Raw genomic sequence first — 17430 nt, 5'->3', positions numbered from 1 at the left:
CTTCATATCTTCACTACATTGGACAGCACTTCCCTGCACAGGCGACCTCAATGTCCACAGCATACTGTATGCATCCATCCAAAATGTGTGTGTGTGTGTTTATGTTTAACCAAACACTTTCCCACTCATCATCTGGAATAGTTTCCCTGAGATCCACCTCCCAAAGAGCCTTAACATAACCCAACTGAGATTGACAAGGCTTCATAAAACCTGGTCTTGAACAGCCCTCTACCAGAGACTGAGAGAACCCATTAGGGTGTAGTGTGTGTTTATGTTAACATGTCTACTTACTGTCGTACTCCTGCAGCAGCTCCACAGCGGTGAGCAGTACGGCTCTGTGCTGGGGGTCTCTGATGTTCAGCTCATCCAGGTCCTCCTCTTCCAGCAGCTTGAACGTGTCCAGGTCCTCGTAGCCATTGAACAGGAAAGTGGGCATGTGCTCCTGCGGGACAGAAACGACAGGTCTGGGTTAAAGGTTCCTGTTGTGGATGTCTGGGAACGAGGTCTAAGAATAGCGTTGTAGGTACTGAACGATTTGTTCAGCGCGTGGGATGTAGGGAGGGAAAGCATTGTCTTCTCTCTCGCTTGCCGTCATTTGCACTAATGAGAGCCACCTCATTCCCTTTCATGCTCCTTCTAATAATCCCCTGTTTATACGACTGCAGAAAAAGACACAGTGTTTGGATCTTAGTCATCAGACCAGTGACACTGTCATTGGAACAGGAACATGAGGTACACAGCAGATAAACATAGAGAGGTGGGGAAACCAGTGGGGTACGCACTGTTCATAGTTTCCCATCCAAAACATGTATTTTTAAAATCACTGGTGAACCGAATCCAAACAGCTATTTTGTATTTTAGATGGCGTGTCATCATGCGAGCTATGGCAAATTCAAAAATATGGCTGCCTCAGCTGTCAACAGACTTTAAAATGGCAAGAACTTTGAATCGTTAACAGGCATATAAAAGTCGGTGGTAGCAACACTGGTGCGTTAGCTGTACCCAGCAAGCACCAGGATGGGGTTGTGCGGCCGCAAGCCCAAGCTATTCTAGCTGTGACCAAAATGGCAAATAGGACTTGAAGGGGAAGCGTGGCAACATAAATGGTGGGAAAAAAGAAAGACTAAGGTGGAGACAATTCCTTCAAAGCCACCCTTCAACCACACAAGACAAGGTTTTACACTCACACAAACACACACACACACATACACCCACACAAACACACACACACACACACCAGGGCTAGTCATGCCAACCACTGTGCTATCTGGGAGGGTACAAACAGGAAAAAAAATGTCATTCTCAAAATATCTAGCTACACCGTCGGCCAGTGTTAGTCACAATCATCTGACACTATCATTCAAAACTATCATAACTGGTTTCCATGTTGCCAAGAAGGAGCAGTGGATTTGCTGAGCTCTAGGTTTGTGTCACCCACGCATTTTTGTAGGAGGAATACATAGACTGCGTGTCACCAGTGAGACCATCAATTACAATGGTGGAGTCCACTGTGGAGGAGAACTGTGTGTCTCCGCTCTATTTCTGTTGGATAATGAAGGCCTAAACAAAGGACCACCAACTAACACAAACACAGGCAGCCGGATCTTCTCACTCGCAGCATCTTTTGTCCTCTGGCCAGTCTAACATCCAAACATGTTACAAATCCAAAAATCATTTGGCGGAGAGTCCAGTGGCAGAATGTCACAAAGATGTAGGGATTTACCGAGGCACACGTGATGTGTGGCCATAATTGTGGACTTGTTATTCTTAGTTTGCAGCTCAACTGGCAGTTTAATCAACTGTTAGTGAGAGGTTACAAAAGCAACGACTGAGACTAAAGGTGAACACCATTTACTCGAATAAAGTCAAATATGGTATTTTTATGGCCTATGACAGTTCAATGCTCTGATGAAGGCTGTATAGGCCAAAATGCATTAGCATTATTGTCTGTGTGCCAATAAATTCAACTGAAAAGTGAGTACTTTTATTTTTAGATGTGCTACTTTTTTCCTCTAAAGTTCAGTCAGGATTTGTGAACATGAAAATCTTTGTCTCAACTTTTACATTCAAACGAGATGGATATATTTTAAGTGGGACAATACAGATTAACTAATGTGACTGGAATTCCTTGAGTACCTTTTCCATCATCAGCATGACACAGAGCAAGGAAAGAAAAGTGAACATAGCCGGGAATAGACTGCACATTGTATCGAGGTTAGTTGCAAACTGGCAACTCTGAGACGTTCTATATTGTGTTTAGTCTAGCTCTCCCACTCCTGGACTCTGGTGGTGGCTGAGGTGGCGTGAGCGCTTTGATGCACATGTAACACCCAGCCTCACAGCTTATAATAAAGTCTCCGGGAAGCCTGTGCTGTACCATTAATAAGTCGTTCTGGATCTCTAATCTGTGACTAGGCCATTAAGCCGGGCAGAGATAAAACAGCCAACCTACGAGTCTCTTTCTCTGTGCGTGGAAGCGAGGCCTGCTGGCAGCCTGAGTGGGAGGAGATGTTATCAAGAGCGCAGCTTTGTGTAGGTTTTAATTGAAAGATGCAGTTATTTGTTGCGGCCCGGGTGCGTGAATGCGGGTGTTAATGTTTATGCATCAAAGTAACATCAAACATCCTATATTGTACTGCTTATGAGCGTGTACAGCCAACATACATTACTTATCTATGCTTCTATGCAACTGTGTCGTTAACAGATTTGGCTCAAACAGTATTTTCTTATACTTTGTCATGGCTTGTTTTATCCTACTTACTGCAGGTGCCAGTGAACTTTCCTGTCATTGAAAACAACACTATGTAAACTGTCCGATGTCAAATACTATTTAACCCGTGTCTGGTCTTCATCTACCTTGAGGTTGATGCGTTCCAGCAGCTCCTCCACGGAGGTGGGCTTGGGTGGTCGGCCCTTCCTCCTCCTCCTCACGGGCCTCTTGGGCTTCTCCTCCTCTTCGCTCAGCACGTCCACGTAGATGAACTTGAAGGTGCCCACTTTGTTGTTGAGCAGGCCCATCCACGTTCCCATGGGTGGCTTGCTGATGATGTCGATCACGTCCCCGCGCTGGAAGATCACACAGATATGAATACAGGGAGAACGACCTGATCCATAGTCACTTACTAACTCAATATAGCTAGCACAGAGCGGAGTGTATCATTTAATAAATGTGCAGCAAGGCGATGCAGAAAAAGTGCATGCTCAGCAAAACTCTTCCCTAGGTAAATTAAGTTTAAAAAATGCCTTCTCAACTTCCTGACTCCCACTTGCCACCATTACATCTATAAAGTGTAATCAAATGCTGGAATGTGTATAAAATGCATGCTGAAGAGACTCCTTGAGTTATCAATGCCAGAGGCTGTGTGCGTGTGACTCTATGCACAAGCGAGTACAAAGCAGCTGTGTGTGATCATGTTCATGTAAGAGTGTTTCACCTTCAGTTTGAGGGAGTCGGTGTCGTAGGGGCTGGGGGTGAAGTCGGTGTGGACGCGGGCGCGGCCGCAGAAGGGCCCTCTGTAGGGGGGCTCCTCGTCGTCTCCGTCCTCCGACTTCACACTCTCTCGGTTACTGGCCGACGAGTCTGTGGTGCTCACCGTCTGACCGCCTGCACACACACACACACACATTTATATTAGCTATAACATAGAGGAGCCACGTGTAAATCCAAATCTATTCACTGAACACAAAGCTTTCCCTCATACATCAATGAAAATTTGATTCTCTTCATGGTTACTGTATATAAGTATGTGTGTACCGAGTGGATATTCCTCTCCGTGTCTGATGGGACTCCGCTGAAATCATGTCAATGTGTGGGAAGCGGAGAGGCGAGCCTTCCTACCTAATCATTACCGTATGTCTGTCTGCCTGTATGTGATTGTGTGTGTACTGCATGGCGCCCCACTGCTCTATAGCTCCCAATCACTGCAAGTCAAGCAGGCCAAGCCCGTCACTCCAAATGATGAAGTGTAGATCGTCCGCATAGAAGTGACGGAGTAGGAGAGCTGAAGTAATCGGAGGTTCTAATGAGATAAGAATGACCTGAGAGTTCAACGCGCTTGGAAACTCTGTGAGATCACGACATGTGGACCAGGCCGGTGGGACTGGGTGTGATCACGAGAGAGAATTGCTCTTCATGACCATCACTCAGCAACAATGGTCCCATTTGGCATTCATGTCATATATGCAAGGGCTAAGTCATCTGTGTGGATCTGAGCTTAATAGTAGGCAGCCAGCAGCAAATGATAAGAGCACCATCTAGTGTTTTGTTATGTGCATTGTTCACAGCAGGGTCTATAAAGTCTGGGTTTGTGCAACAACACTATATTAACTTTGACCCTACAAAGCTGAAATTTTATTATTATTACGAGAGAGGAAAGTCTTCGCAAATTACAAATCCCCGAAACAGTCTCACTCACATATCTTTACACAAGAAATAGGATAATTTAGCAACATCCTAGAACCAAGGACTACATAATGACTGAACTATAACCTACATTTTGTACAGGACAGACTCTAAAATAGTATCAAGGGTGAGTGTTTTGAGGTGATGTATTGAGGAGGGCTTGAGGAATAAAAGGCTATTTATCCTTTTGAGGGGAAAAAAATATTTCCTGACACTTCTTGTTCACGATCAGGTCTAAATACAACCAAGGACTTTCTGTATGTTACCTACAATCTTTTAAAAAAGTACCAAAAATTCAGTTTGGTGTTACAAATTACTCTCTAAGTGCAGGCACTGTTTCCAAATAGTGGATATCTTGCAGTGGGAATGAAACTCTTGTCTTACTCATGGAACTCTGTCCGCTGAGCGAACTGCGGAGGCTCTCCACCGAGCCTCCGGCCTTGAGCTTGGGCTTCTCCAGGGAGTCGGTGTCTGGCTGGGGGGACTGGGGGGAACCGGGGGCCCCATCCGGACTGGACTGGAAGACAGGAAGGGAGGGGGGGGGAGAGGGAGATGCCGAGGCAGATGGGTAATGAAATGAGACAGGGGGAAAGACACAAAAGGGGAACACGGGGAGGTTGGGAGATGGAGGAATGCAAGAAGCGGGGAGGAGGATAAACGGGAGGAGGGGGGAGAGGATGGAACGAAGGAGGGATGAAGAGGATTGGATGGAGAGGATGGACAGGAGAAGGGGGAAAGCGGGGGGAGTGAGGGAGGGGAAGACAGAGGGAAAAGAGGGGGGGATTAGGGAGATGGAGGGAGAAAAAGAGAAATAGAGGTTGTCAGTATTCATAACCATTTAATCAACATATGAATAATCCCATCATTTAATAAAATGGGACCAAACATGGAAAAAAATGCACCAATGTGGGAGATTTTCTTTAAGAGCTTTAAAGTGGTATATTACATGATGAAGGTCAATACATCATTTTGCTTGAATTACTAATATTTGAATCACAACAGTTCATGTCATGCCGTTTTGTCAGTATATTTTACTTAACATTTTGGCCATCCACTAGGTGGCATTGTGGCCTAGAAAATAAGCAGCGTTGGGACATCATGACATGGCAGTTAATGTTTGTTTGCTCTTTTCCAACCTAATGGCTCCGTGACTCATGCTTGGATATCTGGGGCACAGTGTTGAGACACTGGACCACAATGGACAGCTGTGTCACTGTGTATTGATGACTGTAGGGCAGCATCAAACTTTAGGGCTGGACAGGCCACTGCTAAAGCTACTGGGTGCCCAGAAAAAAATCAGGCCAGTGCAGATAGGACTGCCATTATATATACACACACACACACACACACACACACACTTAAACCAAAGTCACCATTTCCTAAGTGCTAGCCTAGGGGAGACTTGCATCACTCCATGATCTCAGCGTGCAACACACACTCCACCCTACACACTGGGCCCAGGGAGAGGACAGCTAAGAGAAATATTCAACTGTGTGTGTGTGTGTGTGTGTGTGAGAGAGTGCTTTAGCGCTCCATGTTTACTCTGTAACCAACACAAATACTCCCACCCACTCACAGCCTGTGCACAGAATACGTGGCCTACAGCGAGACATCCTGTAAATGTTTGCAGAACACCAGCAGCATTTATTTCTTTACAGCTGTGCTTGGCTCACTCTTGTAAGGATTATGAGCATAAGGTGTGGATCTGTGTGTGTGCATGAGTGTGTGCTACTTCGTTTTCTTAATGCAGTTGAGGTTTCACTCAAGGTTTTGGCCACTTTCTATGCCCTTAAAACAAGCTGAACGTATGTAGTATTCGATCTTTATCTGAATATTATCCAAATAAAGCATTTAAAAATGATGTGCATGTGTGTGTTTATGTCTAACCTGCTCAGACAGGGAGCTGCTGTACTTCTTAGACATGCGTTTCCTCATCGTCTCCTTGACCGACTTGACCTTCTTGCCCAGCGAGATCCGAGACGTAGTGGGGGACTTGACCACTTCTCTGTAAATAGCCTCCTGGTCTTTGCTCTGACAGAGGGGGGAGGACAGATGTGAGAGGAGAAAGGGGTGGAGGGAGAAGGGTGGAGGGACAAAAGGGAGGTGAAGACAGGAGATACCAAAGAGAGAGAGAGATGAGGGGAGAATAGAGGTGATGGGGGAGTGAACAGGAGAAGACAGAGGGCAGGGAGATCACAAAAGGAAGGGAAAGGAAAGGAGAAAACAGAGGGGAAAATGTGATTAGAGTGACTGTATAGTTTGGCTTGTATCTCCTAGAGCTGCCGTCCAATTTTACAACTTGCCAGCACTTACATTGGCCTCTGAGCCTGCGTTGACCACATGGAGCGAGCGGTTGGACAGGTCAAATCCTCCGAAACTACACGTCCTCTGAGGGGGGGGGAGCCAAAACACAGTCAGAGGGGTCAGACTCAAGAGGCCACTGCACCGATTCACATGACATCAACTCCCCATCCACACCCAGCGAGAGTCAAATCACAATGATTCATGCTTGGCACAACACTGGCAGCAGTTTTGATTAATGTACATGGGTATATGGGTCTGTATATGTGTATATATGTGGGGGCATGATGTCATATGGGACTGTGGACAGCCAACAGACATGATGTAACACCAACTGTTATATGAGGTCCTCTTTAAATTTGTTACTGCACGGTGCTAGTCAAATGAGCTGTTAATCAACCATGGAGCGTATGCAGTTGATGTTATCCAACAAGTGGCTCATGTGCTTTAAAAACTTGGATCCCTGGAGAAAATACTGCAGGAAATTAAATGAAGTCACTTGATGTTGCCAAGCTGAAATTTATAATTATGCTTTTATGAGTGAACATACATTCAATACACCCCGCCCCAATGATTCCCCTGTGGTTAATTATGAAATGTGTAATTGGGGTCAGTATGGAGACACGCACATCGTATAGGTCTTTGCGCATGTTTAAAGCCTATTTTCCTCAAACAACATTAGATTTTCAAGACATATAGGGTGGGGGGAATATGTTATTTTTCAGAGTGAGTAGAGTGAGTTGTTTTGGTCAGGGGACAGGGTGATATGGAGATTTTTGTCTCGACTCAACTGGAGGTCAACGCCAAGATAAGAGCGGTCTTAAGACAGAGGGAGAACATTAGTGTGAGGGGAGAGAGAGAGATCGAGGATTTTTATCATTGAACTGCCTCTGACCTCTAGCAACTTCCCTAAGCTGCGTAATTAGGTTACACACAAACATGTACACACAGAGACGCACATACGCATCTGCCAACAAACAGTTCAAACGGGACACTTTTGTCCTGTGCTTCAAAGGGCATCTGTTCTAATCTACTCAGCTGAGCTTCCAGAAACACTGGACCAAGATCCTCCATGTGATACGTTTCATGTCGAGAACCAATACACATTAAGAGAATTTTTTTTTATATTAGATGTCCACAGCTGCAGTCCACATCACAACTTCCCAGGAAAGCGCAGTTTGGAGAAGAAACATGTTTGAAGAGACGTCCAAAAAGAACTCTGAAGATGATGGTGATGTTCGATGGAATGGACATGCACCCCGAAAAATGTCTTCCAAAGAAAATTATAAGGGAAAAAAAAAAAAAAAAAAGTACAACATCTGCAACCATAGAGGCACGAGCCAAAAAGAACAAGAAAAGCAACAACGGAAAAGGTGGATTCAAAGTATCTTTGAATGAGCACGACCTCCAGTGATTTCACCAGGACACGGCAGGACTCAGGCATCCTCAAAGCTGCAGGATAGCTCTGCTGCTGGGTAACATTACAAACTTATTCATTCTTAGTATTTTACATTCATCATGGTGTGAGCCAGTGGCAGAGAATGTACTCAGCTTTTTCCCTTTTTTCTGCCTATCTTTGTGGCTCTCTACAGAGTCAGCATTACAGTATCAACTATAATATTGATCAGAGTGAAAAGACCATTCAGTCACTAAATTTGACTTAATGAGGCCATTGGTTAATATGCCTCAGAGGCTATGTGCTGTGGAGTTCTAAGGATGAGCAGCGACGAGCCTGTACCACATCTCCTCTGCCCACAGGGATCAGTCTGTGCGAGTGCGCATGTTCTTTAGCGGGCTGACATTTATAAAAGGCACTTATAAAACCTACACTGCAATTTAACCTCCAGATTTGGGACACTGCACATCATTATTTCATATCTGACTAAAATGATAAAAGGTTCAATGCCAAAGGCACTCGCTTAAAGGTTACAGAAGATAGCATTCCTCTAAGGTCAGTTAGTTGGGCCTGTGATGGATAGGCTAGCCCTTGAAGTGAGTCACACTAAAGCTAGTTTTTAATAAAAAATGATCATAGCTGCGATAGTTTGGAGGGGCTTTCTTTCCTTTTCTTCCATCTATACAGACAATATTGAAGTGGAAAGATTTTAAACATTTGACCTGTCATTTTTCACCTGTCTTTTGCAAGTACAACTAAAGGTAACCTTAACCTTGAGATTGCCTGTGAGCTATTCTGCAACTTTGAAGCACACCGAGTCCTCCTGCGCACACGAGGCGGTCGATTTTAACCTCATGGTCTAAACTCACAGACTTCTGCTGGATGCGTAAGAGCACGCGCTTGGTGCAGCGGTCCACGCTGGCCGCCCACTTCCTGTCCGCCTCGCGGTCTTCCTCCAACAGACAGCGGCGCTCGGCGCGGCTGAGGGTGACCGGGCGGACCAGCTGGGCCCAGTTGAGGTGGCCGTACAGGCTGCGCTCCACCACATAGGTGATGTTCAGCTCGCTGACCGCGGTCCGACCGCGCAGCCTGCGAGAGGGGAACACCCAGCCCCCTCCCCCGCCTCCAAAGCCCTTTGATTTGGCTACATCGCAGCGGGCGGGGGAGGAGGGCGTGACAGAGAGCGGGGAGGCGGGCGTCTTGGCGTTGCGCGAGCGCTGGTACAGCAGGTGCTTGGTGGAGTAAGCGTAGTTGGGGTCGGGTTTCCGGTGCGTCCAGTTGCCGTGGTGCCGGTTGGCGGGCTGATGTTTGGGGCTGCCCTGAGGACCGTCGTCCAGGGAGACCAGGAGGCGGGACTGGGCGTGGGGTTTGGGGCGAGGTTTGGTGAGGCCATAGAAGGCGTAGAGGCTCTCGTTGTTACTTACCCCGTGGGAGATGGAGCTCAGCGCCTTCCGCATCTCGCCGTCGGTCGTGGAGCGCGACAGCTTCCCGTCGTCTTCCAATCCGCAGCCGTCCAGCTCGGAGAAGGAGGAGCCGCTGCCTCCCACCCCGGCGGTGGAGCCTCCCAGGCCCCCGGAGACGACCGGGGTTCTCCTCGGGGGCCGGATGAGGCCGTGGGTGCTGGAGGACTTACTGAAGGTCTTGACCAGCTTGTGTCCAGACCAGGTATCCAGGCTGCTGGAGGAAGGGGAGGTGGTCAGACTGTCCGTGTCCCCGTCCAGTGACAGCTGGTCCTGGGTGAGGGAAGGCAGGGAGGACAGGGAGGCGTCCTGGGGCAGAGGGGGCTTCTTCAGGACCCCCGTGTACAGAGCTGTGTTGTCCTCGCAGATGGGGGACGCCTCCAGACTCAGAGAATCTACAGGGAAAAGAAGAATCAGATAGTCTGTTACTCTTCATGATATAAACATTTACAGATTCTGTACAGTCCCATGGCATAATCTTTGGCATAATCCTTGACAGATAAGGTTGTAAAATTGTGACCAAAACAGCTCTACCTTTTGGCAGACACGGCATATATTTCCAATAGTATAGTATTTAATAGTATTTTTCCTCAGACATTTTTCACAATAATAAATATTTTACTTCCTTTTCTTAAGTACATACTGCTCAATACACTCAAAACAGACATGATTTTGTATAAAAATTATTTTCTCAAGTGCTGTTTGATAGCACACAAGTATAGAGATATGAGGGCTCTGATGCCTGACTGACAGACCTGAACTTTCCTCTTGACGATGAAACAAATGCGATACATGAACCATCAACTAACTGATAAGAATGAATGCTAACAGATTTCAAATATACTACACTGTTAGATATCAAGTACGTTCAACACTTTTCAGACAAGGTGTACAGATGGGTCGCCAACCTTCAGAGCCATGTTTCTTGCCCTCCTCCACCTTGATGAGTTTCTTCCTGACGCGGCGGGTGGAGTTGACCAGCTTGTGGAGCCGCTTGAACTTCACCGAGTCCTCCGACTGCTCATCGTCTGACTGCTCACGAGACTGGTGGGGGAGAGAGAGAGAGGGAGGGATGGTATATAAAAAGGGACAGACAGACATGTGGGAATCCCCTTGAAATGAAATGAGCTATTAAAAGACATATGTAAAATAGACAGGATAAGCCTAAGTATTCCAGTTCACCGTATAACATGATTTCATCAAATGCAGTTCTAACGGTAAAAATGTCTGGGGTTTAAATTGATTTCACGTAGTCAATAGTAAGAGGAAATACATAAAACACAAACTTTGACAAATGTACTGTGAGCATTTGAAGACACTGAGGTGTTGGGAATGAGTGACTGTTATAATGCGATGGGTGGGAGCATTGTTTAGGGTGGAGAGTCATAAGTTAGTGAGGTGAGAACATGGAGGATTGGCGGGATGGTGGCACACTGCATTGTGGGAACATTGCGGCAAGTGCATATTCATAGTAAACACAGAAAAAAAAAATGCATTGATCAAACAATGAACTAGGTGAGACAATGAATCAATATTACAATGAGTGGTCTGTTTCAGTAGAGTCACTAGGCATTATATTGCCTTCACAGGTTGTTTACTCCAGAGGAAACAGAGGGACACTGGTCGTATGTTATGGGTGTCAGTGTTCTAGTATTTTCTCTCCATTCACGGCAACTGCATTAAAAATCTCTGCGCGGCGTAGCGGAGTGGAAGGAGGAGGAATGGTGAAGTCACTAACAGCTTCATTCACTTGACATCACTCACACACATCCAGCTCATACTCCATACACATAGAAAATGTGTGTGTGTGTGTGTGTGTGCCGTCTCCGTAATGCCACCATGTGAGGATGATGGTGATGATGAGCTGAGCTTTGGCAGAAAGCTAGTCTGGCAGAAACCACAGTCATTATCATGGAGCTCCAACAACTTAACTTGTTTCTATTTCCCACTGGTTTCCATGGCAACACCGCTGACTCTGGTCACACACTGCCAGCTCCATGGTCAAGGTTGATTGCACCGCTTGCAAAGAAGCACACACACAGGCACACACACACACCAAACTAGACAGAGCAGGCCTGCAGGGTTCAGCTCAGTCTGATAGAATGCAGTCCTGTCCTGCAGCTCTAACCTAACAAGAACGAAACTGCTTCCTCGCTGCTGTTGGGGGTTAGACCACAAGCCTGGCTCAGAGGCTGCTGACACACGGTAGGCCTGAGGTTAACAACTGCGGGCTGGTTGGAGCAAATAGGTCCGCAAGGCCTTGAGGGCACCGCATCACCTACGCAGCAGCATCGTGACATTTCGCTTCGTTCCTTGCGTGCGTGTGCGTGTTTGTAAAACCTCATCCGCCGCTGACCCATACCCCAAATGAACAGGAATCTACACATAAATCAGCGTGACATCCTGTAAGTCCGTTCTTTCGCCCCCTCCTCTCCTCACCACCACTTTCAGGCGTGCGTGCTCAACACTCAATTCCTCTGTCATCGAGGCCCGGCAGAGCAGAGCCGGGGTGTACCCGCTCATTTGGCCTCTGACAGCCTCTCGGCTCATGGAACCGCAGAACCAGGCTCCGAAAACCCATAACTCCACTGTCCCTCCGCCCAGTCCCCCCTGAGAATCCCTCAGCTGAACCACACAAGTCTGGCTACAGTGATGGCTTCTTCCACTTTCCATTTACCCCGGACGACACTAGAGTGTAATGGCTGCGGAGAATGCACTATAATAACAGGTCTGTGTCTGAGAGGATTGATAAAAGAGACAGGAGAGAGACTGTGAGATGAGCCAGCCCACTGAAGGTTGGACTAGAGTCCGGTCCTGGATCTTGGTTCCTCTCAGCAGCTATTATTGAGAGGCATAAAGAAGCAGAGCGTCTCTTATGAAGTCACTGTGTCTGAATATGTGACTCGAACATGTGGGATGACTAAGAGCAGCAGAATTGCATTATAAATCCCATACAGTAATCCCTGCATAAGCATATCTGCGGCACAATGGAAATGCTGAGCAAAAGAAGGGAGGAGGGAGAAGAAAGGCACTTTTGTCCCCTGTTGTTGTTTGCTCTGCCCCCTGCATGACAGGAGGAGAAAGGGAATGGGAGCTGGTAAAGAGGTGACAATGACATATAAGTCCTAACCCAGCCTTGAGGAACACCATCCATGCAAATGAGCAGATAGACAGGGACAGAGAGAGACAGAGAGAGAGGACGCAGAGGAAAGATATGAGACCATAAATCAAGCGGGGCTGAAAGGCCGCCATTAGCGACAATGTCATAGCAACAGTTCCACCGCCACAATTACCATTTCACCTCACAACTCACTTCAGTGATCACTCCCACCACCAGGGAGATGCAGTTAAACTCAGAAAACCACAAATACACTGACACCCTCGCTGTGCACAGAGGAAGCTTTCTACCCATCCTGTACCTCAAAAACAGAATGAAAAGCTAATTCAGACCGTTAAACACACCAGTGTGACTTGTTACTCACCGCCTCAGGCATTTAGGACGGCAAAGTGCTATTCCCTGTGTTAACATCCCACAGGTTAGCGAGAGCGGTTCCGGCATATCCATAGTACGCTGCACGCACTCTTCGCGCGCGCACGATCCAAAATAATATCGGCGCCCCTGCGCACCCGCTGGCAGATGCAGACAGCGCTCACACAGCCCCGTTTAGTGAATTCAGCTCTGAGGAATGAGGGGCTGTTTGGAAGTGCCGTGCTGCAGAGCCAGCAGAGAAAAGGCGTGTTGTGCCTGGAGAACAATCCCAGCGTTTGAGCCCCTCTGACCCTGCCTTGGCCCCCACATCGCTAATGGTCAGCCCTGGAATGTGGGCTCTGATCGCCGGGGGAAGACAGACTGCAGAGAGACAGAGTCGGAGAAAAGGAGGCTGACAAGACACAGGGCCAGATTCAAAGACGGTGCAGCCATAGGATGGATGCATAGTGTATAATGCAAACACTTAAAAGTACAAGCACGCACATTCACATATAGAATGCGGTCTCTCTTGATGTGCGTGTGCACGTGCACAAGCGGAGGCATGAATACATACATGCAAACGCAGGCACGCACATACACACAAGACTGTTAACTATTTGAAGTTGGGGATGACCTAATTCCATTCATTAGAGGGGAGAGGGGGCAGTACATGACACCAATAGAGGCCCCAGCAGAGTAGAGATATTTCCTGTAGTGGCCCATTTTGGAACTTAGGCTTGGGGTACATACAACCCCCCCTCTTCCTCAAACTTTCAGGGCCTGGGGGCGAGTGAGAAGTCTTTATCTTCTCTCTTTCCCTCTCCCTCGTTTCCTCTGTGCCTCCAGCCTGTGCATGTGTTCACAGCCCCTAAAGCCAAGCTGTGTGTTCCTCTGAACAATACGCCTTCAGTCATCCCTCCATCCTCTCTCCCCGTCTACCCGACCCTGCAGCGATCAATCTTTCTTCGCACAGGAAGCAGGCGGGCCGCCGGTGGCAGAGGGGTAAGGCGAAGGTTAGCGGACAGATTAGCAGATCGGCAAACTTGCACTTGCACGTTCGCAAACCCACATCAAACAGCCTGACAGCGGACAAAACTCAAGGCCGAGGCTACACACGGCACAATTAACCCATTTTTTTATATGGAAGGAAATCATCAATCATACCCAGAGGAAAAGTTTAATCAGGTCCCTTGATGATGTGAAAAAACTATTTTGCATGAGCCCCTATTTACAGAGTGACTGATTCAGTTATATTAAGAAGCTGACATGAAGACCTGAGTTCACAGACTTTATGGATAGAGACCATAAATTACTTGAGATGAAAAGTCACAGGGGAAACTTTGAAGGCATGAGAGTCAAGCACATCCGTCAGCATATGAAAGCATATCTGTCCACTTAAAAGACAAGTCATTCTGTAAGCAAATAAGTCTTAAGGCTGTAGGGTCAACCCTCCACTTATTTTAATTGCAAGAACATGAGAAATGCAGCATGCATGCAATTGCATGAAGTGGGAAAGGGTAAATGCGAGAGACTGTTTTTAGAAGATGTCAATGCTGTAAGCGTTTCAGGGGAAATGAAGCGTTTAGCTGGGAATTAGTGATGCATTTCAAAATCGTAATATGCATGCTCAGTGCATTATTTGCAGAGCAGTCGGTATTTTGGTGTTGGGACAAAATGATTCCACTATAAAAGCAGGTCAGTGTGTGAGGCTGTTTTATTGCATGCTATTTCCCATATGTGCAGTACAACACTAATGAAAAGCAAGTGGCCATCTATGAGCCCCGGATGTGCCTCTGACCTACATTTAAACAGTGAACACACACATACGCAAACACACACTGAATCCTTTGAGATTCACACAACAACAAACCACATCACACAGGATCCTACAGGACCCGATTGTCCAAGCTCTAACTCCACAGCTCCTAACATCCGCCCACAGGACCCACTCCACAACATGAAGTGTCCTCAAAGAGCTCCACTCACTTCAAGGTGACCGGGAAGGTTCACGGGACCATATCACTACGAACTGAGGCTTATACCAGCACCTCAGGGTGGAGGGTCCGGGTGGGGATACAGTTTGCCTGACACTCCTCTTGGCATTCCACAGGTTGCAATTACAACTGATTCATGGAAACAGACCTAAGCTTTCCATAAGACAATTTCCTTGTCACTACAGCAGCCAATTATGACCCTTGTTGGGACGTTTTTTAACATGAGATGCCAATGACGGGATTAAGTTGATGAATACAATATGGATGTGAATTGGCAACACAATGCACATATCTTGATTGTGAATGGCAGTCGACAAGCCTAGCCCCTAAGAACCAATGACACCCCCTCACTGCCACCTATTCTAGCCAGGAAAGAGGCCCTGGACGTGGGCAGCAACTGGCCACACAGGCCAACATTCATAGAGATGACACCCTCGATTAGGATGCACACGACATGGTGGAGACAACGTATGTACATGGGCGGCCATGCCATAGTTTGGCAGGTGGATGAGGAGCAGAGAGAGAAAGGGAGATGAAGGGAGGGAGGGAGAGGGAGGGAGGGAGGAGGGGAGCGAGGGAAAGAGAGGAAGGGGAGATAAAAGTTATATGAAGTTGGTTTATGCTATGGCATGTGTAAGTTTCAAAGATCTCTCATATGTGTTTAAAATGCAAGACTATTTAATGTCTAGACATCAAGCCACGGAAATGAAGTTGAGGTTACAGTTGATTTAGATTTGGATAAACACACACACACAAAAAAAAATTCACATAGCCACAAACACATGACACACACATAAAACATCAAAACAAAAATGGCCGTTCTTCTTCACGATCTCCCTGGGTCGAAAAATCTAATTGAGGTCAGCGAAAGGTGAGAGCGGTCGAAGTGAGAAGGGTAAGAGAGGTAAAAGGGGTGAGAGGTCGGGGTGGGGGGGTTGGGTGGGGGTGGGGTGTACTTACGTTGCAGTTTGAGGACTGGTTTAGATTGGGTGAGGATCCGTCAGTCCACTCTGCAGTGTCAGTACTGCTGGACTGTCTGCTGCGCTCATACTCCTTCAGCTACATGGAGAAGAAGAGTTTAGAGAGGCGGGGGAACGGGGGGGCGGGGCCAGCCCACTCTCACCCAGCATGCCAGGTCTCTCCACACACAGACAGACGGACAGACACCAACGAGGGGTTGGACACAGGACAAGTAGGTGCATTCACAGTGCATGTACAAGTGTACATACAGGCAGATGCATGCCCACACACACACACACACATACACACACACACACACAGAACAAAAGACGCAACCAGTGATGTAGTGGTAAATAAAAACTTGGGTATAACTATAACCTCCAATTGGTGATCATCATGAGGCAAACACCCACCAAAATAAACAAAACTCAATTATATTTTCAGAAAAGTATTAATTTATGAAAAGTCCCCTATCCTCATGCAACTTACATCAGTTTGATACTACTTACTTTGAGTCATAAAGATTGGTAACACTTTACAATGGCCTTATTCCAGTGTATTAACCAATGGAAAAGTATTGTAAGTACACAATATTATGGTTTAACAAGTTTAACAGTTTAACAACACTGTTTTAATGAAGCCACCCAAACGGTTTGTTACACCGTTGAAAGTGCATTATGTATTAGGGAGATTTTCATCAAGTACCTACTCAGTAATATTGTGTATTTACAATACTTTACCTTAGGTTAATACGCAGGTTAATACACTGTAATAAGGCCATTGTAAAGTAAAGTGTTAGCAAAAGATTTATGTCAGCCTAAAAAGCTAGGAAAACTCTATTCCATTAAAAAAACAGGCAGACAAACTGAATTTCGGTGGGTTTACTCTCCACTACATCCCTGGACAAACAACACATATCACAGTGTTGACAATAATCAAAACCAATACAACAATATTGGTCAGTGACACACACACTAAACAAAGACACACAGGCAGTCAAAAAAACTGTCCACAGAGGCATTGATTCTGGAGTCTGATTGGTTTGATCGAGTGTCAATCACTGGGGAAAGAAGCTGAGGTAGGAGACCAAAGATCTGGTGAAGAGGAGTGGGAGGATAATCAACATCTGCCTTGTGGAGAGCGACCCGGTGCTCAAGTGCTGCAAGACAGTCATGCTACCCTTCAGCATGGCATTATAGGAGGTGACTGACAGGAAGGAGAGAGGAAAGGAAGGAAGGAAGGAAAGAAAGAAGGAAAGAAGGAAGGAAGAAAAGAAGGAAAAGCGAATGGAGGAAAGAAGGAGGTTGCCAATAATAAATCATATCATAAGTGGAGAAAGAAAGAAAGAAAGAAAGAAAGAATGAAAAACAGAAAAAGAAGGAGCTGTGAGCAAGAGGGGAAAGATAGAAAGAGTGAGGAGAAATAAAGAAAAGCCACATCACTAAAAT

The 17430-nt window shown here is 46.6% G+C and overlaps 1 protein-coding gene across 2 annotated transcripts in view; it reads right to left on the bottom strand.

The window, feature by feature from the left end:
* LOC139924700 (SAM and SH3 domain-containing protein 1) overlaps window positions 1–17430 on the bottom strand; it is a 59637-nt gene that overhangs the window by 11326 nt on the left and 30881 nt on the right. Inside the window, exons 8-16 of one of the 2 annotated variants that reach the window (XM_078289830.1) lie at window positions 15983–16081; window positions 10468–10603; window positions 9524–9954; window positions 6716–6790; window positions 6290–6433; window positions 4787–4919; window positions 3435–3604; window positions 2857–3066; window positions 292–442 (exon numbers count right to left, since the gene is read on the bottom strand). In XM_078289830.1, the coding sequence (XP_078145956.1) occupies window positions 292–442; window positions 2857–3066; window positions 3435–3604; window positions 4787–4919; window positions 6290–6433; window positions 6716–6790; window positions 9524–9954; window positions 10468–10603; window positions 15983–16081 (1549 nt within the window). The remainder of the gene's footprint in view (window positions 1–291; window positions 443–2856; window positions 3067–3434; window positions 3605–4786; window positions 4920–6289; window positions 6434–6715; window positions 6791–9523; window positions 9955–10467; window positions 10604–15982; window positions 16082–17430) is intronic. The other variant, XM_078289831.1, reaches the window with a different exon arrangement.

The sequence above is a fragment of the Centroberyx gerrardi genome, chromosome 18, assembly GCF_048128805.1.
Source record: "Centroberyx gerrardi isolate f3 chromosome 18, fCenGer3.hap1.cur.20231027, whole genome shotgun sequence".
Taxonomy (NCBI): domain Eukaryota; kingdom Metazoa; phylum Chordata; class Actinopteri; order Beryciformes; family Berycidae; genus Centroberyx; species Centroberyx gerrardi.
Note: the sequence above shows the minus strand (reverse complement) of the source record. Positions and strands in the feature narration are given on the sequence as shown.